General features: G+C 48.2%; 1 protein-coding gene and 1 long non-coding RNA gene across 6 annotated transcripts in view; one reads left to right on the top strand and one right to left on the bottom strand.

Moving 5' to 3' along the window:
- EVA1C (eva-1 homolog C) overlaps positions 1-25,701 on the bottom strand; it is a 78,361-nt gene that overhangs the window by 49,478 nt on the left and 3,182 nt on the right. For 4 of the 5 annotated variants that reach the window (XM_045436858.1, XM_045436855.1, XM_045436854.1 and 1 more), the window contains exon 2: positions 14,435-14,542. The exons of the other annotated variant lie outside the window; for it this stretch is intronic. In XM_045436858.1, the coding sequence (XP_045292814.1) occupies positions 14,435-14,542 (108 nt within the window). The remainder of the gene's footprint in view (positions 1-14,434; positions 14,543-25,701) is intronic. 5 annotated transcript variants of the gene reach the window in all.
- On the top strand, positions 16,238-18,524 carry LOC123575896. Its single transcript, XR_006701067.1, has 3 exons — positions 16,238-16,844; positions 16,953-17,009; positions 17,228-18,524. It is a non-coding gene; the product is annotated as an uncharacterized LOC123575896 (long non-coding RNA).

A 25,701-nucleotide genomic window follows, 5' to 3' on the forward strand; every position in this document is an offset into this window, starting at 1 on the left:
ACTGGATCACAGCATGAGCAAGCACTAATCCTTTATTCTGTCATTCCCCTGGGGTTTGGGAGTTGTGCGTTTCAGCAGCTAGCCCTACCCTGTCTAGTACTCCAGCATTCTGTCAACTGGTACCTGTGTTAAGTAGAAAGCTGGCAGGACTTTGAGTAGTACCGAAAACTTTCGCCAAACACACCCCCCGTTGGTTTGTGACGGTGGTGCTGACACCATTTCACATGACCTTCAATTTCACCAGAGGAGTCACTTCTTTGAGTCAAGACCTTGCAACCGAAAATCTACAGTTGAAGTGAGTTAAATTACTAAGGAGTTCAAAGGGATTAGCAGCCTCATTAATCAGTCACCGCTCTTCCTAATAAGACCGACTTTTAAAAAGTGCATTAGCAAAAGTGGAAAGCAGAGGCCAGTGGGCTTCGATGGAATGCTCCCGAGGCAGGCGTTATGGCCATGTACTTGTTTCTACACACTGACGGATGTGAGAGAGGGCGTGGGGCCATGACCATGCTGGGCGATGCCCTTGCATCCGAAGTGCCACAGCACAGAGGTGGCGGCCATGGCCTATGAATACGGGGAATTCATGCTCTGGGCCCTCTCAGATCAGATGCGTCTTTGGGCATACTGAGAACAACCTCTTTAGACCTCTGTTTCATCATCCGTAAAACCAAAGACTTATGCCTGCTTTATACTGCTGATGGGCAAGGGATAAGAAATAGTAGGGCACCTTATAGGGTGGCTGGCACGTCATTTTTTCTTCCCTGAGGAGAGCATGAGTGTACCAGAAGGAAACTAGATTGGCAGTCCAATCTCTGGAAGAGGGAGCCCCAAAGAAGGCAAGGATGAAGAACATGCCAAATCCACATCTTCCCAGCTTAATCTTGGTTTGGTCGTGGGACAAAGACTTCTGTAAAAACGTAGATGATGTTTGCTTTCATATTTTATGAACTTGTCCCCCAAACAGGGGCTCATCTCCATGATGGGGGGATTATGCCATTAATCATTTACCCTCAGGTTTCAGGGGCTGTGGAAGCATTTTTCATAGAAAGAGCACAATGTTCCCTAAAAAGAACCAGCTAAGTGCTAATTTGGGTAAGTTTGCTGGCCTCTGATAAGCCACTTTTCAGCCTACAAATTCCTGAAGTCCAGTTTTTGACCACTTTTTCTCAAGACTCACCTATTCTCTTTGAGAACAAAACTGCTTGGTTTTCCTAAAGCCAAATAAAAATACTACTTCCAAAGGCATAAACCCTACAAACTTTCCATGTTTGCTTGTGCTTCCAAGAGCATTTAAAGGAATCCCAAAGTGGATTGATTAAAATACTCTCCAATTTCTAATCAGACATGGAGTAAATAACCCTGGAAATTGACTGCTGACCTTTCTCGAGGAAAGTGACAAGCCGATCCCTGCCCCACCACCACAGGCTCTCTCTGTGACTTTTCTGCCTTGAGAAATAAACATCCTGGGGTGCCTGGGTGGCTCAGCCAGTTAAGCATCCGACTTCGGCTCAGGTCACGATCTCACGGTTTGTGGGTTCGAGCCTGGCGTTGGGCGCTGTGCTGACAGCTCAGAGCCTGGAGCCTGCTTCGGATTCTGTGTCTCCCTCTCTCTTTGCCCCTTCCCCACTCATGTTCTCTCTCTCTCTCTCTCTCTCTCTCTCTCAAAAATAAAATAAAAACATCAAAAAAAATGAAATGAACATCCTGTATCTTTCAAGAGTGCCACACGGCACCCCATCACCCTTTTCCAGGCACACAGAGACTTTCCCATTGTCCCTGGACTTTGAATCCTTGTAGCCAACGCTAGGTTCTGAGAGTCACTTACCCAGTTCTCTTTTACCTTGTTACTTTTTCTCCCAACACCTCCCTGTTTTCTCTTCCTACACACCCACCTTCTGATTCATCAAGCCCCACACTTTCCCCTTTAGAATAGAATTATGTATGTTCTTAAGTGGATTTTTCTGTGTGGCTGCCCACGTGTAAATTCACGTGTATGGATTTCAGATCCCCGGGCCTGGCTAAGCACTTGTCTACACATGTCAATCCACTGTATGACTTTCCAACTCACCCAAACAAAAAAAATCTAAAGTCCTTATGTGACTGGGCGCCCTTCTACCGTTGTGACCTCCGTTGTGGTTGTGACCGTTCTCCCGTAGGCTCTGGCCGCAGTGGTCTTGTTTCTTAAAAACGCCACCCAAGCTCCCACCTCAGGATTTTGCTTTGGCTGCTCTTTTTGCCTGAAACCGTCTTCCCTCCAAATATATGCTCCCCCCGCCCCCCCGCCCATCCCACCCTTTGTTCAGATGTAACCTTGGGAGATAGGCCTTCCCCAGCTGCTGTGCAAAACAGCACACCCCCTGCCCCATCATCACCCCTGATTCTGCTTATGTCACAGCACAGACACCTGTCGTGGTGTCTCCCCTTTCAACCCGTAAGTCGGGATTTTGTTTCATTTATTGCTCTGTCTCTAGCACCCGGAAGGAATCTGACATATAGCAGGAGGGCGAGGAATCGCGTTTTTAAACGAGTGAGCGAGTGAGGGAGACCAGCAGAGCAAAAGGCCAGAGGAGCATGAGAGAGTAGCAGATTCTGATGAACCCTTACAGCACCCGGCATGGCCCAGGACTTACACGTCTCCCTGTGCAGCTTCAAAGTCGCCCATCACTAAAACTTCTATCTTTCTGATGCCTCGACATCCCACAAACCGTGCGCAGTGACCAGGGTCATAAGGCTGGCCCCCGTTACCAGTTCCCCTGCCTGACCATGAGCTAGTCACATTCAATAAAACCCCTCATGCCTTTGCTTGTATACTCCATCTAACCTCCCCAAAGGCGTATTTGCCTATCCGTCCGCTCTCTCTCTGCTCCCCACCTGGTTCAGCTGCTCCCTGGGCACTCCTCCCATGTGGCCCCCTGCATGGCCTCTGTGCCTCTGTCCTCTAGGACCTGTGTGTTTCATAACGTCTTTAATTTCATGTGCCTCGCAGGTATAGTTTCCATGGCCAAGATGGAGTGATCCTTAAAGACTCTACAAGAACTTACTCCCCAATTTGCAACACAGTAAAATACTATATTACATATATATGTATGTATTTATAATAATATGCTACTTATAGTAACATACTATACCATATATATTTACATATATAACATGTATACAATTATACTTAAATTTATATATGAATATACAGAGGAGGAAGGGTACCCATCAACTGATTAAAAATTACTCCAAGCATGCTCTGTTGGCCTTGAATTACAATCTTATGATTACACGCACTATTTTATTTTGAACAAATCTGGTAGGAGCTCCTTCGTGCTTTTCAACCAAAGATTTCCAATCCTATCGAAATGAACACGGGGCGCCTGGGAGGCTCAGTCGGTTGAGCATCCGGCTTCAGCTCAGGTCATGATCTCACGGTTTGTGAGTTCGAGCCCCGTGTCGGGCTCTGTGCTGACAGCTCAGAGCCTGGAGCCTGTTTCCGATTCTGTGCCTCCCTCTCTCTCTGCTCCTCCCCTGCTCATGCTCTCTCTCTCTCTCTCTCAAAAATAAACATTAAAAAAAATTAAAAAAAAAGAAATGAATACCTTGTTCAGTAACCAGGTACTAAACCCAGAAAGTTATTCAGTGGACACCATCTGGACTAGATTAGCGTAAAAGTAACTGGATCAATCCCCATTTGCCTCAAGCACCTAAACGGAACACTTTTCCTTTTCTTTGGAATGCCGAGTAACCCCCAAACTACAGGGCCACTTGGCGATGAAGGCGGGGGACTGCAGTGCATTTGATAACTTAATGCAACTTTTTACCAGCACTTGAAACTCACATATGAAATCTACACTTGATCTTTTTCTGTTCGGAATTGGCCAAATTAGCAGCTCTATCCCCATGGACAACAAAAGGCTCTCAGAAATACTCAGGGAAGCTGACCAACCAGAAGGCCCAACGCAGCCCAGCGCACGGACGTGGGGGCAGACAGGTGCCGCCTTCCCCCCCCCCCCGCCCTGTAAACAGCCTTTCAACTTCAGATTGCTTATTTCACGTCTGCCTGCTGCCGAAATGTGTAGGATGATCAAGGTACGTGGGATATGTTCAAGGTCCAAATGAAGACTTCAGGGCACATATTCAGTTAATTGGGAAATTATATAGTGATTTCACTGCTCATTATAATGAAACTTTTTTTTTTTTTTTTTTTTTTACTTTAGAAATGATACTGTTTGGTGAGTAGCACCAAAACCTCATAAGGCTATTTGGAAGGTTACAACGACTAGATTTAGGGGCAGGACAGGTTTGCTGTACTTTCAATGGAACATGTTTCGTTCCTCCAAGCGGTGAACAAAATCAGAGCAGGGGAAGTTTCTAAAAGTTGAAACCAACCTAAACAGCCTATCCAAACGGCTGCATTTGGGAACAGGCTGGGTGACCCCTTGTATCTATTACAGCCACCTCACTGGGTCAGTGGAGGATTTCGGACAGGCCCTTTGGCTTTCCCCTTCTTTGGTTTCGCCTTAGACTTAGGGGAAGTAACAGTATTTCTCCCTTTGTATTTCACAGACACAGGGGCAGCCGGACAAATGTAAAGAAATACGGGCGCCCACACAGTAATTGGGCTGGCCCCACCTCGCCCTTTATATTCATCCTTAATTGAGTCCCTGGCACGCTCCCCCCAGGGCTGGGTTTAAAACTTCCCGAGCAGGTCCCGGGGGGCCCCTACTTCCTTAATTCTCCTAGAAGCTGCTTAGTTACTCTTCTGTATCCTTCCTTTGTGGACAGTGGTTTTTTCTGACTGTCCTCACTCTTCATGATCGATCACCTTATTTTACATTCAACAGCTTAGGTCCAGCTGAGTGATTACACCTCTCACTTTTGAGCCCTGTTTGGTCTACTTTATTCTCCACCACCCCGGAGTTTTCCAGTTATTGGCTCCCGGCCATCTTCTGGATGGCTAAGTTGGGGAAAAGTCTGACCCTGGTCATTGGTATACACAGCCCACCCTCATTATTCACAGATTCCGTATTTGCAAATTCGCCTACTCGCGAACGTTGATTCGTAACTCCCGGGTCAAGAGTTGCAGGGCTTGCTAAGCTCAAAAAATTCTCATTGGCAATGTGCACGGCCCCAGCGGAGGTGGTGCAGGGCAACAGATGCTCTGCCTTCTTGATCCAGCTCTCCTACCGAAAACAAGTGTCCTTTCCACGGTCTATTTAATGCCAGTGTTTTTCACGCTCTTGTGAAGTGTTGGTGACTTCGAGGTGTAAAATGGGTCCAAGCACAGTGCTGAAGGACCATCAGGTATTCCTAAGTGCAAGAAGGCTGGGTGAGGCCTTGGGAGGAATATGCGTGTGCCAGACAAGTTTCCTCCAGGCATCAGTTACAGTGCTGTTGACCATGAGTTCAATATTAACAAGGGGTCATGAAACAGAAACACGCATAAAACGAGGTCACGTATTCCCCTACGGATGACTGTTCAGTATTTGCTAATTCAGTGTTGTAAAGCAATGGTCTTATAGGCTATAAGTACCTCAAATAACAAAAATCAAGTGTATTTGTATATGAGATAGAGTAGGATTTATGTAGCCACGTGATCACTAGCCTTCCGATTGGACACCTTTCTTATATAACTCAAACGTCAGAACTGCTGTCTGGGATTGCCTTCAGAACAAGGTTCAGTGTGGCAGAACTTTGCCTTTGATTTTTAAAAAAAATACAATTATTCATTCCTACTGTTTTTATAAAATCTTCAACCTTTAAAAAAAATCCTTGCCAGGGCGCCTGAGTGTTTCAGTCAGTTCGGTGTCCGACCTCGGCTCAGGTCATGATCTCACGGTTAGTGAGTTCGAGCCCCACGTTGGGCTCTCCACTGTCAGCACAGAGCCGGCTTCAGATCCTCTGTCGCCCAATCTCTCTGTCCCTCCCCCACTCGTTCTCTCTTTTTCTTTCTCAAATAAATAAATACTTTAAAAAATCCTTGCCATCTCCCTGCTCATTATGAAGCTCACAACAGCTACCAGTGATGCCAAGGAAGTCTTTCACTCTGGGCTGCACGGAAGGTGGCACAGCCAGCTCGTGACGGGGACAGGACAAGGCCCCGCTCTGGCTTCTGGTCTGGAGTCTCTCCTCCAGGTTCAAGGGGCTCCTCATGAACCTTGAATCCAGGGCTCCGAATGGAGGACGAACTGCTCACCACTTCTCCTTCTACACTTTGTTACAAGGCTATTGCTATATATATATATTATATATAATATTGGGGTGGCCTTAAATACTATGGTAGAGGAAGCACAGGGAGTGTTCAAAACACGGTGGAGGAGGGGAGGGAAAGGCCAATAAAACAAGCATGTGACACACCCAAGAGGCCAGGAGGGCTTCCAAGTGGGAGGTAACTCCTGAAGAAAGAGCAGGAGCCAACCAAATGAAAATAAGCCTCGGGCATCAGGGACAGAAGTGCCAAGGCTCAGCGGGTGTGGGGAGACAGTCAGCCTGGCCAGCATGTAGGGTAGGAGGTCAGGTGCAAAGGCTGAAGTAAGCTGTACCTTGCTAAGGAGTCTGGATTTCCTCCTAAAGGCAGAGGGGAGCTACTGCAGGTTTGTTGGGGGCAGGCGATACTGGTCAGATTTACATTTCAGAGAAATCCTTCTACTGGTCTGCGTTGGATGGACTGGAGAAACCCGTAATGAAATGAGGGTGGTTGCAATCCTGCCGGGGAGGCTGGCTGCAGGGGATGGGGTAGGAGGGGCTGAGACCAGAGTCAACAGCACGAGTGTATGACCTGAGCATTGCACACAGCCCCACACTCAGAAGGGCCCCCGCGCTTGGTTTAACGCTCTGCTCTCACCATCTTGGAAGTTCTTCATAATTTAAACCCTGAACTCCTGTTTTGTAAGTGAAGCCCGCCAGGACGATTGCCTGCGTGGGCACAGGAGGCACCCGTAGTATGAGTCACTGCTGTTCCTTGTCACCCCATTCCCATGATGCATTCCAGATGCCCTGAGCATAGAATTCTGGCCGACCCACAAGGGCAACGCGTCCTGGAAAACTCAAAGGGAGCACGAGAAAGGCGGGTTCTGTCCAGGACCGAGGAAACAGAGATGCTGACAGCGAGCCCCGGGCAGCCACAGCTTCCGTTAGAATCAGAATTGGTTTGGGGAGGAGCGAGGCCATAGCAGTGTGAGAAAGAGGGACGATCAAGGAGCCCCATCACATCCTTCCTTACCAGTGTCTCTTCGGGATGAGCCGCCACTTGTCCGAAAATGAGGACACAGAAGGAACAGGAAGGAAGGGGGAGCTTTCGGTCCCTCCTCACACGTCAGGAAGCCAAAGGCAGAGAGCGGTGACAGAGTGTGTGGTGCACGCGGGAAATAGGCGTTGTGCCACTTCTGTAATTCCCTATATGTGTTAGATGCCCTCATAGTCGCACTGAAAACTGGCATCGCCCAACGTGAAGAGGAACAGTGAAATCCATGCTGGTAACTCACAATGCTCATTTGCTCATCGTCTTTGCTCAGAATGACACGGAGAGCAAATACAAGCACCATACCAGGTTGGGAGAGAGGCCACAGGAGGAAAGGGGAAACGTTGTATTTTACTGCCTTTAACAGCACGTTGCCCCTGATTTCTGAACAAGGGGCTCCCATTTTCACCTTGCACCAGGCCCTGCAAATTATGCACTGGGTCCAGACTCAAATTACAGAGATTTGTCTCCAGGATCAGTGGGGACAGGGGACAGGGGCGGGGGGGGGGGGGAGGAGAAGAACGTGGCAGGAGGGACAAGGGAAGACACAGTCATGACTCCAGGTTTTGAACCGGTGGCACGTCCACTTGGGAAGTCTGGCATCCCACTGAGCGCCCTGGGTCAGAAGCTCCAAGAGAGGCCCTGGAGGAGGACCAGCAAGTGGTGGCTGAGGTCAGGGGTGGCTGGGGGCAGGACTGTGGGCAGGTCTGCAGAGATGTAGACGGTCCAGAAACGGGGCAACAAAGAAGGTCCCAGAAGGGAGCCTAGAGGGAGGGCCACAGGAGCAAGGGAAGGGCGTGGGGTGGCTGTGGAGGAGAGGCGGGAAATAAGATGGCGGGCAGAGGCGGATGTGAGAGAGTTGACCAAAGAGAGGTGTGGTTAGCTCGAGTGGCCTTGAGCCAAGTGTCCTGTCTCCCCGTGGGTCATCTATCTGTAAGATGAGGGTACTGATAACACCGTTTGCCACAAGGGGTTGCTGTGGCCTTCCACAGTTCTCAAGGCCGGAAGGCACAGACCAAGGTGCCCACAGGACCACGCTCCCTCCGAAGTCTCTAGGAAGGCTCTGTTCCAGGCCTCTCTCTCAGCTTCCGGCAGCTCCTTGGCTTGGGGCAACGTCACCGTGACCTTCACATGGCAATCTCCCCGTGCGTGCCTCTGCGCCCAAATTTCCTCTTTTCGGAGACACCAGTCATCCTGGGCCGGGGGCCACCCAGATAACCTCGTCTTAACTTGATTACTGCCATAAAGACGCTCTCTACGAGGGAGGTCCCATTCTGAGGTAGCAGGGGCTAGGACTCCAACCTGTGGTTCTGGCATCGGGGGCAGCGGGACGCGATTCAACCCATAACTGCTCTGCCCAGAGTCAAGCTGCTATATAAACATTCTTCTTCACCTTGACTCCCTCCATTTATTCTTGTTTTCTTCAAAGGTATGAGGAAGAGGCCAGCAAGAGCTTGAGTTTGGGGAACCCAAACATGTTGTGGTCACAATCTCCATGGCAACGTGACGCTTCTCCAGCCGCGCTCAGCTGCCCAGGTGAAGGTAAATACGTGGAGGAAGCAGAGGGAACAAAGAAAAGGGAATGGCACGTTCTGATAAGAAGCCAAAGCCAGCCACGGGCAGAAATACCGACAGCGAGGCAGAGAGGGAAGGCGGCTCGCTGCCCCGTCTCCCCGCGGCGGCCCCAGAGCCCACGGGGGACCTGGGATACAGGCGGACAGAAATCAACGGCAACCCCTTCTCGACCTCAGCCAACACACTGTTCCCTACACGCGTGCAGAAGGAAAAGCAAGTTTGGATGATCTGTGAAGACGACAGATTTCACCTGTGGAGCAGAAAGGCCTTCTGAGCCCGCGGCAAAGTGGAGGCCTTCGACGAACTGAACTTCTGATGTTCTTTGAAGTGGTGAGAATCGCACCTGATCCGGAGATAAGCAACAGGTGGGAAACTGGGTGAGTTACCGGAAGGGTCAAGCCGGGCATCGCCTTAACTGAAAGTATTTCTGGGGCTAATTTGGAAGGCATCAACCCCCAAGGAAAAAAACAGACGGAGCTGGGAGGGGGGTCAGAGCCTAGACAGCGAGAGGCGCTCCGATGGGGTCTTATCTGCACCTCTCTCCTTAATCCACAGCCCCTCCTGCGCTCATGCTCTCCTCTCTTCATCCCAACACCAGGACTAACACTGATGGTGCCTTCTCTGGAGCAGTTCCCCTTGCCAAAGCTCCAGGTCCCAGAACCTTTCCCTCCCCACTCTCTCCCGCTCTAAGGCCTGCTTATCCTGAGTAGAAGACCCTCCCAGCTTTGCTAGACACATTACCAACTAAAAGGCTCAATGCATCTATGTGAGCATGGTGGGCAAGGGCACCTGCAATCTAAGAGGCCCGCACCCACCTTCACCGAACATCAAAGCTCACTTCGGAACCGCGAGTGACGGAACACCACATTCCTCCCCGTGTGACGCACAGAGAACGCAAGGTCGCTGCTGTGACGGTCCTGCCCAAATGCATGGGGATATAATCACGACACATGAGATGGATCCAAACTCAGGGACATCCTCTAACATAACCGTCCTGTAATCTTCACAAACGCCAGCGTCATGAAAGATAAAGGCTGGGGGACTGTCCCAGGCCACAAGGACACTAAAGAGACGTGAAACCTGAAAAATCCCAGTGAGTAGGGGTTTTCTTTTGCTCTAAAGTAGATTATGGGGACAACTAGTGAAATCTGAATGAGGGCTGTAGATTAGAAAACAGTACCACGGCAGGTTAATTCTGATCATTGTTCTTGGTTCTGTGATTCCCCATTCTTGAGAACACGCAGAAGCATTTAGGAGTAAAGACATCTTGCCTGTGACTTGGAAAAGAATGAAGCAAATGTGATACAATGGTAACATTTGGGGAATCTGAGCAAAAGGTATAAAGGAAGTCTCTATATTAGTCTTGCAAATTTTCCGAGTCTGGAAAAATAATAGTAATTTTTTAACATTTAATAAACATACAGATGAATGGCACAAAAACAGACACTCGGATCAGTGGAACAGAATAGAGAACCCAGAAACGGACCCACAAACGTATGGCCAACTAATCTTTGACAAAGCGGGAAAGAATATCCAATGGAATAAAGACAGTCTCTTCAGCAAATGGTGCTGGGAAAACTGGACAGCGACATGCAGAAGAATGAACCTGGGCCACTTTCCTACCCCATACACAAAAATAAACACAAAATGGATGAAAGACCTAAATGTAAGACAGGAAGCCATCAAAATCCTCAAGGAGAAAGCAGGCAAGAGCCTCTTGGACCTTGGCCTCAGCAACTTCTTACTCAACATGTCTCCAGAGGCAAGGAAAGCAAAAGCAAAAATGAACAATTGGGACCTCATCAAAATAAAAAGCTTCTGGGGGCACCTGGGTGGCTCAGTTGGTTAAGCGACCGACTTCGGCTCAGGTCATGATCTCGCAGTTTGTAAGTTTGAGCCCCGCGTCAGGCTCTGTGCTGACAGCTCAGAGCCTGGAGCCTGCTTCAGATTCTGTGTCTCCCTCTCTCTCTGCCCCTCCCCTGCTCACACTCTGTGTCTCTCTGTCTCTCAATAATAAATAAATGTTAAAAAAAAATTTTTTTTAATAAAATTAAAAAAACCAAAAAGCTTCTGCACAGCAAAGGAAACAATCAGCAAAACTAAAAGGCAACCGATGGAATGAGAGAAGATATTTGCAAACGACATGTCAGATAAAGGGTTAGTATCCAAAATCTATAAAGAACTTACCAAACTCAACACCCAAAAAACAAATAATCCAGTGAAGAAATGGGCAAAAGACATGAATAGACACTTCTCCAAAGAAGACATCCAGCTGGCTAACAGACACATGAAAAAATGCTCAACATCACTCATCATCAGGGAAATACAAATCAAAACCACACTGAGATACCACCTCACGCCTGTCAGAATGGCTCACATGAACAACTCGGGCAACAACAGATGTCGGCGAGGATGCGGAGAAAGAGGATCTCTTTTGCATTGTGGGTGGCAATGCAAGCTGGTGCAGCCACTCTGGAAAACAGTATGAAGGTTCCTCAAAAAACTAAAAATAGAACTACCCTACGACCCAGCAATTGCACCACTAGGCATTTATCCACGGGATACCGGTGTGCTGTTTCAAAGGGACACATGTACCCCCATGTTTATAGCAGCACTATCGACAATAGCCAAAGTATGGAAAGCGCCCAACGATCTGGCTGCAACATCTGTCACCCCATTGATCGCCAGGGTTGATTCGGCTGATCTGGCTGGATAGGCGGGTGTCCCCTTCCTCCCTCACCGCTCCATGTGCGTCCCTCCCGAAGCTGCGCGCTTGGTCGAAGGGGATGACCTTCCCCGATAGAGGAGGACCGTTCTTCGGTCAAGGGTATACGAGTAGCTGCACTCCCCTGCTAGAACCTCCAAACAAGCTCTCAAGGAAAGCGCCCAAATGTCCATGGATGGATGAATGGATAAAAAAGATGTGGTATATATATATATATATATATATATATATATATATATATATATATATACACACACACAATGGAGTATTACTTGGCAATCCAAAAGGACGAAATCTTGCCGTTTGCAACTACGTGGATGGAACTGGAGGGGATTATGCTAAGTGAAATTAGTCAGTCAGAGAAAGACAAATATCATATGACTTCACTCATATGAGGACTTTTAAGAGACCAAACAGATGAACGTAAGGGAAGGGAAGCAAAAATAATATAAAAACAAGGAGGGGAACGAAACAGAAGAGACTCTTAAATGCAGAGAACCAACTGAGGGTTGGTGGGGGGGGGGGTTGTATGTGGGGGAGGGATGGGATAAATGGGCAAGGAGCATTAAGGAAGACACGTGCTGGGATGAGCAATGGGTGTTATAACCTAGGGATGAATCACGGGAATCTACTCCTGAAATCATTATTGCACTGTATGCTAACTAATTTGGATGTACATAAATAAATAAATAAATAAATAAATAAATGAAATGAAATGGAATGAAAAACTCATTTCCTCATGGTATAGTGTTTTTTTTTAAACCTTTTGGGGGCCACGGACACCTATCTGGCACTGTGTTGATGTTTACGAACCCTTCTCACAACGACGTTTTTTTTTTTTTTTTTTAATTTTTTTTTTTTTCAACGTTTATTTATTTTTGGGACAGAGAGAGACAGAGCATGAACGGGGGAGGGGCAGAGAGAGAGGGAGACACAGAATCGGAAACAGGCTCCAGGCTCCGAGCCATCAGCCCAGAGCCTGACGCGGGGCTCGAACCCACGGACCGCGAGATCGTGACCTGGCTGAAGTTGGACGCTTAACCGACTGCGCCACCCAGGCGCCCCCACAACGACGTTTTTAATGCACAAATAAAATACATGAGGCTAAAAGAAAAAGAAAAAGAAAAAAATAAACATACAGATGGATTACAAGCGTGCAGTGCTTTCCAGTAGGGTCCCAACTTTGGCACCACAGAGTCACCTCAGGGGATTTATTATTATTATTATTTTTTTTTTTTTTTAATTTTTTTTTTCCAACGTTTATTTTATTTTTGGGACAGAGAGAGACAGAGCATGAACGGGGGAGGGGCAGAGAGAGAGGGAGACACAGAATCAGAAACAGGCTCCAGGCTCCGAGCCATCAGCCCAGAGCCCGACGCGGGGCTCGAACTCACGGACCGCGAGATCGTGACCTGGCTGAAGTCGGACGCTTAACCGACTGCGCCACCCAGGCGCCCCACCTCAGGGGATTTAAAAAACGCCAATGCCCAGGCCCCAGCCCAGAGATACAGATTCACTCAGCCTGGGGTGAAGCTTCAGACATCACTACATTGGAAAAGCAGCCCCCCACCCCCGCCCCGAGGCGATTCTAGCATAAAACCCAGAGGAATGACAAACAGCCTGGGGTATTGTGAAGTGAGGGGGGAGCTCTGAGCCGGGGATCTTTCTGAGCCCCTCAGCTCTGCTTCCTGTGAGGGCTGATCCTGGGAGCAACACAGTGACTCAAGCCAGGCGCCGAGTCCCGGGTCCAGTCTTGGTCCCGCCACCATTAAGCTGGGAAACGTCCTGGTCAGTCCCTTCCCTGTGCCCAGCCTGGGTTCTCTCCCCCGTGGATGAGACCAAACGAGGGCAGCCTCAAGGCACAATGATTCACCAGCACTTGCTTCTGGGGGCCCCAGGGCTCCAGGGTGGGTTGACACACGATGACAGCCTCAAAGCCTTGTGACATCCAGGTGGCAGAAAAAGAACCAGGTGAGTCGGGCTGGCCGACTTCTGGTATTGCTGGCAGGTCCTGTCACAGTCTGGGTGACTCCCTAGAGGCCCCTCCCTTCCCAAGGACTGAAGTCTGGGGAAGTTCTTGGAAAAGGTGCTGGAGGAGGAAGGGGACACGAGTCCTTCTCCAAGCAACAGAGGGGCAAGCTGGGGAGGCCAAGCTCCCGAGGGGCAGCTGGGCACCTGCCACTGGCCCTTTCACGAGGCAGGCCTGACAGAGGCTCTGTGGGAAGAAGGTGCTAAGAAACGTGCTCCGTCCCGATCCCAGAACTCCACTTCTGCCCCGCTCTAGACTCCCCTTCTAGAACAGCACTGCTCAGGGGGCGCCTGGGTGGCTCAGCTGGTTGAGTGTCCGACTTCGGCTGACAGCTCAGAGCCTGGAGCCTGTTTCAGATTCTGTCTCTCTCTCTGTCTACCCCTCCCCCATTCTCACATTTTCTCTCTCTCTCTCTCAAAAATAAATTAATATTAAAAAACAAAATTAAAACTGCACTGTCTCAGGTTGGTGGCCCCGGCCATGCATGGCTATCGGGCCCTTGAGACGCGGCCGGTCAGACCTGAGATGTCATGTGGTAAATACACACGAGATTCCCAAGTCTTTGTGAGCCGAAAAGAAACGTAAACATCTCATTAGTAATTTTTAACGTATTCATGTCGAAATGAGGACGCTTTGGGTGAAAAAAAATTTAACTATGGAAATTCATCTCACCTCTTGCTTTCACTTTTGCCAACGGGGCTACCAAACTAGCTGGCATTACATCACATTTGTCCTGCACAGCTCTGTTCTAACGTGTGCGTATTGTCCTGTGCACCATACTGCCCTGGTAGAATTGTTTTATGGTCCGATGGAGAAAGGGTTTCGTATGCAACGGCATCAGTCCTGGACCCCTAAAAGCCCGTCAGTGAGAAGTGCTTACCACTTCCCCCGGTGGTTCGCAGACTTCTGTGATCCCGGCAAATCCACTCCTCCCCACAGCCCACAGAAGGGCCGATACTGTCAGGGAACGTCCATTCCTCGCAGCTTTCTTGAATAACAAAACGATAATTACGTTAATTTACAACCTAACCCTCAGCACCGTGATTTTAACCCCATCTGTGCGGCTGAACCACACACGTTTGACCTTCGTAAAGTAAAGCTTTCAATGAATATACCGGACCTTGCATACGCCACCTAATGCTTTACCTTCCCACAGAAAGAGAAGACGTGGGTAATGCAAATAAACGGTGCAGAGTAGACTCAAGTCTACATTCCAGAAGGTTCCACAGGATTCCCCGGAAATCTTTGGTTTGGGTTTGGTTTGCATGTGACTGTCTGACTGCCTTCTAAGGAGAAGAGTCCCTTTGCTTTTGTGCGTGTGTGTGTTTTAGCTACATAGACAGGAGTAATTAATTAAGACGTGCCCTCTGGTCGGGCCTTCTTCACATTAACTGATCTGGGACCACGGAGAGCTGAGACGGGTTTATGTGTGTTCTGTTTCCAGACACTGATCTTCTCCATGGTCTGATTTTATCTCGGACCCAACCTGGTATAATCCATGCTGTGTGTAGAGTCTCCACGTTAAGTTTCCCATTATGGAAACAAACAAACAAACAAACAAACAAACAAACTTAAATTCAGGGACTGTCTAGGTCTTTAAGGGACTTTTCCAGAAACCAGCAAGAAAGAAACAGAGGCTGTTCTGCTGAGGTCTGGTGATTCCGGATGTAGGACCCAAGTGACTGGTTTGGGTACAAAGCTACTTCCATAACACGGATCAGTGCTTGGCAACCACCTACTACAACTTATTCATAGTTCAGTTGAACCCAGGGGTTGAATATGATGCTTCGATTCTTTTTCTTTCTTTCTTTCTTTCTTTCTTTCTTTCTTTCTTTCTTTCTTTCTTTCTTTCTTTCTTTCTCTCTTTTTCTTTCTTCCTTCCTTCCTTCCTTCCTTCCTTCCTTCCTTCCTTCCTCTTTCTTTCTTCCTTCCTTTCTTCCTCTTTTCTTTCTTTCTTTCTTTCTTTCTTTCTTTCTTTCTTTCTTTCTTTCTTTCTTTCATGTAGTACCTGATCTCTATGCCCAAGAGAAGGCAGAGACACAGAGGACAAAATGGGTATACATTAAAATAAACATATATGTGATAAAGAAAAATCACTGTTCACTGTTTAATGTTCTGGAAAGGAAACAACTAGGAAAGAGAATTTTCATAATAAATTTTTCCTGCTTATTTTTATAGCATCAATACTCAGAAGTAAATACCGAATGCATGAGGCATTTGGGAAAATCAATAACGTCTTTAGGCCTGCATTTTCAAAATTGCATTGCAACAAAGAAAAGTATGATCTTGCAAGAGGATCGTCTGAAAAAAAATACATATATGCACAAAATACATATATACACAAAATCTTTTGCATATATAGGTATGTACATATATACGTGTATGTATATATAAACACAAATAGGTTTTTACTTTCATTGCAGGAAACCATTTCATTTTACTTTATTTTTTGTTTACATTTTTGAGAGAGTGAGCGTGAGTAAGGGAGGGGAAGAGACAGAGGGAGACAGAGGATCTGAAGCAGGTTCCAGGCTCCATGCTGTCAGGACAGAGCCCAACCCGGGGCTCGAACTCACAAACCCTGAGATCATGACCTGAGCTGAAGTTGGACGTTCAACCTACTGAGCCACCCAGGTGCCCCTGGAAGCCATGTTCATTTCCAAAACATACTAGTCTTTGCTTAAGAACATGATGCCTCTTTGTAAAACGGGCATCAAGGGAAGGTGCTTTGATTTCTCATATGAACGGATTCTTGAAAACCCAGGTTCTAGCACACCAAATAGGCAGGGACGAGAAAAAGGGCAAAGCCCTCCTGTTGGACGGCATTCTTACATCACCCACTTTAAAATTAAATCTGAAACAGAGTTCTGACAGGCCTGCTATTTTCTTCAGTGCCAACAGCCACACAATAGACCTTTTTTTTTTTTTTTTTTTTTTTGGACAAAGCTCTTAAAATGCTTGGAGATTCAGATGTACTGAGTCACCAGGGTTCACAAATACTGCGCACCCGTTCTTGCGGGTGCCCCGTCCCCTCCTTTGGAAACGGTACTATATTTTCTCTGTGTTTGGCCGAAGGAAAGAAATATTTTCATTAGACTTGCAAGCTGTTTGAAAGAGGGTGACTGGGGAGGGGCAGGTCTGAAAGTGGGTGGCTGTCCTTTGATCTGGTGGCCTCTGAGCAGGGGTGGCAAGGTTACCATTTTAGAGGGACCTGTTGGTTTTCCTTCCACGGGCGTGCGCGCCGCAACGGTGCTCAACCCCACGGCCACATCGGCTTCAAGCGCGCCCTGGTAAGTGCGTAACATTCAGCACCAGGTGTGGTGAACAGTGTCGCTCTGGAAGAACACTCTTCCCGCAATTAGCCCTCTTAGAAACATCTCGAACTTGTCTCTCTGCAGAGTGTATAACACGCAGCACGGACAGGTGGACGCAACGCTTCACAGACACAACCGTGGGTATGATGTGCCAGGAGCCGTGTGAATGCGGGTGTGCAGGGGTGGGTGGGGGTGGGGGTGGGGGTCGTAGAGCGCAGGTGCAAGGGGGACCGGGAGGAAAGGAGGAGGAGGCGGGGAGAGCCGCTGCCGAGGGGAAAGAAAATCTAGGCACAGTTTTTGTGACTTACACTCTCTCTCTTTAAAATGCAAACCAAATTGCACCCCCCTCCCCGTCACAGGACTGCTTCGCCCAGTTGTGAAATAATTGAGAGGTGTTGCAAATGCATCCACGCGCCGCGAGTGAGCAACCGACTTCAAGTCTGAACACGTCTCCCGAGGGATATTTTAGCTTGACGATAATGATGGCGAGTGTGCGCGCTTGAAATCAGGAGGGCAAAAGGGCCCGAGGCAGAGCCAAGTTCCGTGGAGGGAAGGGGTGGGACTGGGAGCCACGGGGCGCGCGAGCGCGTGTAGACGCGGGAGGTACTGGCTGCATCTCCGTTTCCTGGGCTTTAAAGACACTGCTCTTGGCGGCTGCAGAAGGCAAGCCGGCCTTGAAGAAGGGCGCCAAGGAGCCGTGTCTAGGTCTTCCAGCACCCCCCCCCCTTGGTTATTACAAATTTTCCACACCCTCCTCTTATGCTGAACGTGTAGCAAATAAAACAGGGACACGCCAACTGGTCTAGCCCAGTGTTCCTCAAGCCCAGGGATGGGGGTCATTCCTCGTGGCGGGGGCAGGGGGCTGTCTGTGCGTTGTGGGTGGCTTAGCAGCATCCCGGGCTCCCACTCACTAGGTTCCAGGAGCGCGGCTAGTTGTGACAAATAAAATTGCCTCCAGACATTGCCAAATATCCCCGGGGGCGAGGGGATGGTATCTCCCTGGATTGGGAACCACGGGTTCAGTCTAACCACTAGGCCAAGCAAAGTTTTCATCAGGTAAAGATAAGTCATCTAGTAGAAGGACCATATGGCATTTTTGGTGAAAATTGACAACCCCAAATAACATGCCTGGACCAACCAGAGATGAGGACAGAAGTCTGAGACAAAGTGCTTCAAAGCACTGGCTTATGGCTTTAGGGAGCCATAACACCATTTCAAAAGAATTCTGGAGAAAAAAAAAAAAAATCCTGGGGCATCTAACTTAAAAAAAAAAAAAAAAAAAAAGGTAAATTGGAAGAGTGGAACCTTTACACTTGAACTCCAGGGCTTAGAGAGGCAGAACAGACAAGACCTCAAGACCCGCTCAGTGGAATTCTCCACAGCCTGCTGTGACCACTCCCACAGAGTGGGTCCCACAGCTCTGGGTCTTCGAGATCCCTTTTCATCCTGAGGCTGTGGACGGGACCATCTTTGCATTCTGTCTAACCTGTGCAAAAAGCATTTGGCATTATTAATTTTGGAAGGCACGTTTAGTGGTTCAGGCCTCAGAGAATGGGGGAAGGTGTTTAAAAATGCTATCCAGGGGCGCCTGGGTGGCTCAGTCGGTTGAGCGTCCGACTTCAGCTCAGGTCGCGATCTCACGGTCCGTGAGTTCGAGCCCCGCGTCGGGCTCTGGGCTGATGGCTTAGGGCCTGGAGCCTGCTTCCGATTCTGTGTCTCCCTCTCTCTCTGCCCCTCCCCCATTCATGCTCTGTCTCTCTCTGTCTCAAAAATAAAATAAACGTTAAAAAAAAAATTTAAAAAAAATGCTATCTCTTGGATACCTGGGTGGCTCAGTTAATTAAGCGTCCGACTTCAGCTCAGGTCATGAACTTGAGGTTCATGAGTTCGAGCCCAACATCGGGCTCTGTGCTGATAGCTCAGAGCCCGGAACCTGCTTCAGATTCTGTCTCCCTCTCTCTCTGCCCCTCCTCTGCTCGTGCTCTCTCTCTTTCTCTCTCAAAAATAAATAAACATTAAAAAAAAGAAGGCTATCCATGGGACACCTGGGTGGCTTAGTCAGTTCAGCGTCAGACTTCAGCTCAGGTCATGATCTCACGGCTTGTGAGTTCGAGTCCCACGTCGAGTTCTGTGCTGACAGCTCTGAGCCTGGAGCCTGCTTCAGATTCTGTGTGTGTGTGTGTGTGTGTGTGTGTGTGTGTGTGTGTGTGTGTCTGCCCCTCCCCTGCTCTCTGTCTCTCAAAAATAATAAACATTAAAAAAAATGCCCTTCCCTTAATTTTACAACCAAATTGACAAAAAAAATCAGACAGGTGTGTAAGTCTGATTTGGGGTTCAAGTACATTTTTTTCCAGCAGAAAAGGGGCTATAAAATTGTATGCATTCCTTGAAGTGTATCCCTCAAAAGCTGTACAAATTGGGCCTTTTCTGGATAAGGTCAAGTATGCTCATTTCCACCTGTCTCCCATCGCATGGGCGGAGAGACACAGGGCTTGGTGACCCAGGTCTCTCTTGTTCCAGAGTACAGTACGATGATTTATGATTTCTGAGCCTGAGAACTTCAGAAGCTGCTGAACATAAAAAGAGTGAAAAAATCTCCTAAGTCAAGAGGAAGAAAGGAAGAACGTGGAGTGCTCTTCTCAGACCCTGAAACACTACTCTGAAAGCTGTCACGAGTACGCATCACACTGGCCCTGGCAGACAAAAAGGGTTATTTTATCCAGATTATTCCCCCACATTGCAGGGGAAAAGGGACTCATTTGTAATCATCAAAAGAATGCTGACAGACTTGAAATGGGATTACATTCTATTATACTCATCCGAATTAAAGATTTGTTTTGGAGATCATTCTTAGGTTTCCTCCTCCCTGTTCCTCCGACCCCAAATGAGGCGATTTGTATTCACGAGACATCTGAGGCAGACATGAAATCAGACAGTTTGCAAACATACATTTCAGATTCAGTGGCCTGGGTTTCGAATTTTAATGTTGCCTGGTTCTCTGTGTGTGGAAAACTTGGCTCTCGGGTCAAAACGAACCCCAAGCATCACTTCATTCCCTAGCTTATTAATGCAAGAGAAATTTCATTTCAGGGGCCTGAGAGAGCAAGTGACACAGGTGTCCAGAATGCAGGTATGACAATGTAAAATCTCTGCATGGGCAGAGTCGTCTGGGAGGTCTGTGAGCACGCTACTAAACCCTCAATTGCACGCTCTGCGGTACCGTTCGGAGAATGCGACCTGCCAAATCGAGTACTGACCCCTCAAGTCTCTTTGTGTCTGTGTGTCCATGAATCGACTGAGACGGAAGTTTCCCCAGGACAGGACTGGCTCTTTAGGGCAGCCCTGTATCATACCACACGCAGCATCTGGTACCTGAAGGAACTGAACATTTCCCGTTGTTTCATACAGAACACCCATTGTGTAGTCACCACAGAACTGCTGGCCACCTGGGGAGCAGGCGTGGGTACCTCAGGCTGGAAGTCATAAGGCAGTAGAAGAGCTCAATTCGGTCAAAAATCTGTCTCTTGACTTCAGCTGCCAAAAGGACAAGATAGCTTCAAGAAACCTCCTGCAGGCAAGGAGACGGTAGTCTCTAAGGAGGAGGACAGAGCAAGAAATGTAGGCAAAGTGCCATTCTTTGTACCATTACTTTGCTCGCCATTTCTTTTCTTTATAACTCAGTCCTTCCCTCTAGGCTCAGTGTCCTTCTCCATGAAGGACACCCTTTAGTAGTCCTTTCAGTCAGCATTTATCGGTGGTGAGCATGTCTTCATTTCACACGCTGTCTAGAAGATAGTTTAGCTGGGTATACAGTTCTGCTCTGACAGGTTGTTCTGTTTTGTTCCATCTTTCCAGAACCTGGAAAAATATTTCACTGGCCTCTGGCTTTCACTGTTGTGGTGGCAAAGACTTTATAGAAGACATTTTTTCCTCTCTTTTTTTAAAGACTGTCACTTTGGTTTTAGTATTTTATGCTTTAAATACAATAGGTATAAATTTATTTTTATTTATCTTCCTTGGGATACATGAATCTGAATTTTTCATTAATTCTTGAAAATGGATTCCAAGATAGTATCACTTCGAGCATTACCACTCCCTCATTTTCCATATTCTCTCTTTTCGGAATACAGATCCGATGTATGTTAAACCTTCATTCCATCCTCCATATCTTACAAACTTTGTTCCATATTTTCCATGCCTTTACCTTTTTTGCTGCATTCTAGATAATTTCTCCAGCTTTATGTTCCAGTTCATTGATTCTCTTCAGCTGTATATGATTGATCTATTAAGCTTTAATTTCAATGAATATATTTTTCATTAGTATAGTAGTATTAGTATAGTTAGCAGATATATTTTGCTCGTTTTCAAATCTTTGTCGCCTTTCATTCCTTAGTCACATTTTAGCTTTGCTCTTTTATTTGCTTTTCTGTTTTTAGTTTTCCTCTGTTATTAAGAACTCTGTTGTTTTTACCACTGGCTGTTGCTCATATAATGTAGTTTGGACTGTGTGTTCATAACCAGGATTTCATCAGTAGGGGTCTTATAGAGTCTGTGATGATGTCTCTATGTAGGGAGCATTTGTGTGTGTGTGTGTGTGTGTGTGTGTGTGTGTGTGTTGCCAACTATCTTGGGGCACAATCAGTTTTGGACAATTTTGCTAGGGTCTCTTTCTCTGCTCCTCCCCCCACTCTCTCTCATGCTCTGTCTCTCTTCCTCAAAATATATAAATAAACTAAAAAAAAAAAAAAAAGAATGTATCTGACCAGTTTTAACATTTATTTATTTTTGAGACAGAGAGAGACAGAGTGTGAACAGGGGAGGGGCAGAGAGAGAGGGAGACACAGAATCGGAAGCAGGCTCCAGGCTCTGGGCCATCAGCCAGAGCCTGACGCGGGGCTCGAACTCACGGACCGCAAGATCGTGACCTGAGCCAAAGTCGGACGCTCAACCGACTGAGCCACCCAGGTGCCCCTGTATCTGACCAGTTTTAAAAAATCAACATACAGTTTTTAGAAGAATGTCTGTCTGGGGCGCCTCATTAAAATAGTGACTGAGTATCATAAAACTTCAGAGAGCCCTCATCTCTACCTTCTCAGTTCATTACTTAGCTTGAATGACAAGAGTATGGACTTTTGAAACCAGACAGTTCTTGGGTTCAAATCCTGTCTCTACACTTAACCAGCAGGTGTAGAGCCAAGGTAGGCAGCGAGATTGGGGGCAGAGGCAGGTAACTTGGGAGTAGGTGTTCATTCTGCATGCATCACCCCCAAAGTGGCATCTTTGCAAGCATTTTAAAGATGTTGACCGGTGGCTGAGACCGGTGACCTCCAAATCTTTAAAATCAGGAACGTCAGGGGTGCCTGGGTGGCTCCATCGGTTAAGCGTCCGACTCTTGGTTTCGGCTCGGGTCACGCGGTTGGTGAGTTCGAGCCCCATGCTGGGCTCCACACTGACAGCATGGAGCCTGCTCAGGATTCACTCTCTCCCTCTCTCTCTCTCTCTCTCTGCCCCTCCCCTGCTCTCTCGCTCGCTCGCCCTCAAAATAAATAAACCTTTTAAGGTTGAAACCTTTCTTTTTAAGGTTCTTTTTAAGATTGAAACCTTAAAGAAACCGATATGAAAAGACAGAAGTTCTAACGTTTTCCTCCTTACATCTGTTGGATCGCCTCGTGTGCGCACCCAGTTTGGATGGCCGGGGGCAGAAAGATGCTGAAGGAAGGAACAGAGAAAGGGCGGTGTATTCAGCAGGCACCTGGCATAGCGGTGGTGGCTCCGTGAGCTGGTTAGGCCGATGGTGGCCCGTTTCTTCTCTAGCCTTGCCTCCCCCACCACCCCCCCAGCACCCACACGGGCCAAGTGCCCCAGCCGCCCCCACCCCCGCCCTGAGCAGGTCAGAGCCTGAGTCCGCTCTGCCTCATAGCTGGGTGGTCTTGGACAAGTGAGTTAACCTCTCTGAGCCTGGACGAGTACTTACTTCACAGGGTTGTCAGGAAGAGGAAATGAGATAACACAGTGCTCTATGAACTCTTTCTCCCTGTCTTTCTGTCCCTTCCCCGAAACTGCTGCTAGGCTGCCCTTTCCAAAAAAGTGCCTGGGAGAGCAAAGCCATTAATAATGGAGTCACTCGCTGGCCCCGACTCCTCTTCTCTGCCGCAGAAAGAGCCAGCAGAACACTTTTCAAATGTAGTTACTTTCCATGGAAACAGACTAGCAGTCTCAGAGCTTCTCTTCATCTCTCCTCTTCTGTGACAGCTGCACAATCCTTCAGACGTTTGGTTTGTTTTTCTTTGGTTATGAGCTGGCTTTTCATCCCATAAAATTTCTGAAAGGGAAGACAACCCCCGAATAAAAGGGCGGTGTGACTAGGGCGTCAGAAAATGCAGAACTCTGGGGCGCCCGGGTGGCTCAGTCGGTGAGGCGTCCGACTCTTGATCTCAGCTCAGGTCACGAGCTCACCGTTCATGAGTTCGAGCCCCGGGTCGGGCTCCGCGCTGACAGCGTGGAGCCCGCTTGGGATTCTCTCTCTCTCTCTGCCCCTCACGTCCTCGCGTGCTCTCTCGCTCACAAAATAAGTGGATAAACGTTAGGAAAGAAGGGAATAGAAAATGTAGAACTTTGTGTGCGTGTGCTGGCATGCAGGGACAAACTGGTAGCTGGGAAAATACAGTCCTGGTCTCCCTGGTGGGGAGCCCTGACCCCGACCGGGGGTGGGGGGCGGGATGAAGGGGCAGCCAGTCGTGCCCGTGTGCCCCTGAACGAGCTGATGCACACAGGAGGTAGTCCAGCCCTCTGATTACCCTGAGCAGTGGTTCTCAACTCTGGCTGTACCAGAATTGCCTGGGGGGCTTCCAAAAATGAGACCCAGGCCTGGCTCTCCCCACACCAGTTACACGAGAAGTCGGGGAGTGCTGCTTGAGCACCCACACATTGTTCCATGTCCAGCGATTCTAATGCCCAGCCAGGGTTGAGACCCACTGCTTACCTGAGCAGAACGGGAAGGTTCGGCTTCCCCTAAATGGACACCTGTGTTCCCTCCATCAGGACCCGAGACTTCAAGATCGATCGAATGACCATTTTTCAATATTCTGAAATTCCTGGCCAGTGAAACCAGGAGCTAGGGTCGGGTTTATTTGCTGAGCTGCAAATGATGTGGTTAACGCGCATCACTTCCTGTTTGCTTGGGCAGGGAGCAGGACATCTGCCCAGAGAAGCCCTTCCATCTTTGAGGCCTGGGGACAATTTGGTGCCAGGAAGGCCTTTAAAGGCTGCCCCCACTCCCCTTGGGTTTCATCTTCCTCCCCTTCTGCTTCCCACAGTCATCACTATATGCCCTGGGGTAAAACCAAATGTGCGAACACATGCTCACGACCTTTTTCTAGGACTCCAAGTGGGAACTAGAACAACAAACCAACTAAATCAATCAATCAATCAATCAATCCATCAATAAATAAATAAAAACAGAACTCCATCCCAAGGAGGAAAAAGGAAAACTGAGTGCATCTAGGTGTGGGATTAAGGATCACAGGCACTAATTTTGCATGAACTGCTCTTGTCTTCCTGAGATATGTTTTTAATGCAGTGATGATAGCCTTCCAGTGGCCACTGGCAGCATCTCAACATCTTCGGGGATGAGCGCGAAGGGGGTGTGTGGGGAGGCTGTTTCCCAGCAGGCTTGGAGGTGATTAGCACAAATCACGAGCAAGCAGGGGGAGGAGGCGGCCAGGACACAGCCCCTGGCTTATTAAGAGTGAGATCCGATGCTGGAATCCTCAGGGCAAAAAAAACCCAATGACCCAGGAAAACTACACCAGCTGACAGCCTCAGGAAAAGGCTGAAGGAAGAGTTGCAAAGAAGAGAAAGGCTTAAGTAACTTTCCAAAACTCTGCACTGTTAATCTCCTGGGAGGCCCTATACTGTACACACAATGGCTGGGACCCCTGATATTCTGGTACTTTCTTTCATGTGGAAACACCATCCTTTCTCCATCGCCTTCTTCCCAGGGCAGAGGGCTCCCAAGTTCCCTCCACCCTCCCTCAGCTTCAGTTTTTGATGTTCCCCTCGTTTAGAAAAACAAGCAAGTATCTGCATTGTGGATTGCTGCTCTCTAGCACTGGGCTATTGTTGTAAGGCTCCGTGGGGGACGGGGCAGGGGTGGGGACTATCTCCTTACAGGCCTCTGGTTTCTAAACACCCCTCGAAGTGCACAAAAAAGAACAAGACCACCTGTCCCCAGGAAAGCAGGCATCCGGTTTGCCCCCCCGCCCAGGGGTTTTGGAATTAAGTGATCAGTCTCCACGGCTTTGACTAAAGCCTTCAACTGAACCCTCAGACCCATCTTTAGAGCTGGGGAATTGTCCTCAACGCTGTGTATCACACAGTTAGGGGGTCCCTAAAGGTTTCAAGTCAAATTGATCAACTTTGAAAGACCCCTGAGCCTTCTCTAACGTTTCCCCAGTGCCGCACATACAGCGTTTAGATTTAAACCTGAATGTGTCTGTGCTTTGAGAAGACGGCGTTTTTTCTTTTCTTCTCCCAAAAAGGTTCCCTTGACCCTTTAAAAAAATTTTTTTAATGTGTATTTACTTTTGAGAGAAAGTGGGGGGAAGGGCAGAGAGAGAGAGGGAGACACAGAATCCGAAGCAGGCTCCAAGCTCTGAGACGTCAGCACAGAGCCCGATGTGGGGCTCAAACTCACGGACCATGAGATCATGAATGACCTGAGCTGACGTTGGACGCTTAACTGACTGAGCCACCCAGGCACCCCCCCCCCCCCTTGACACTGTCTCCCTAGTCCTCAGGTCTCTGGTGAGCAAAGGTGATTAGAGGAAAGAAT

This window comes from Leopardus geoffroyi, chromosome C2, assembly GCF_018350155.1.
Source record: "Leopardus geoffroyi isolate Oge1 chromosome C2, O.geoffroyi_Oge1_pat1.0, whole genome shotgun sequence".
Lineage (NCBI taxonomy): Eukaryota > Metazoa > Chordata > Mammalia > Carnivora > Felidae > Leopardus > Leopardus geoffroyi.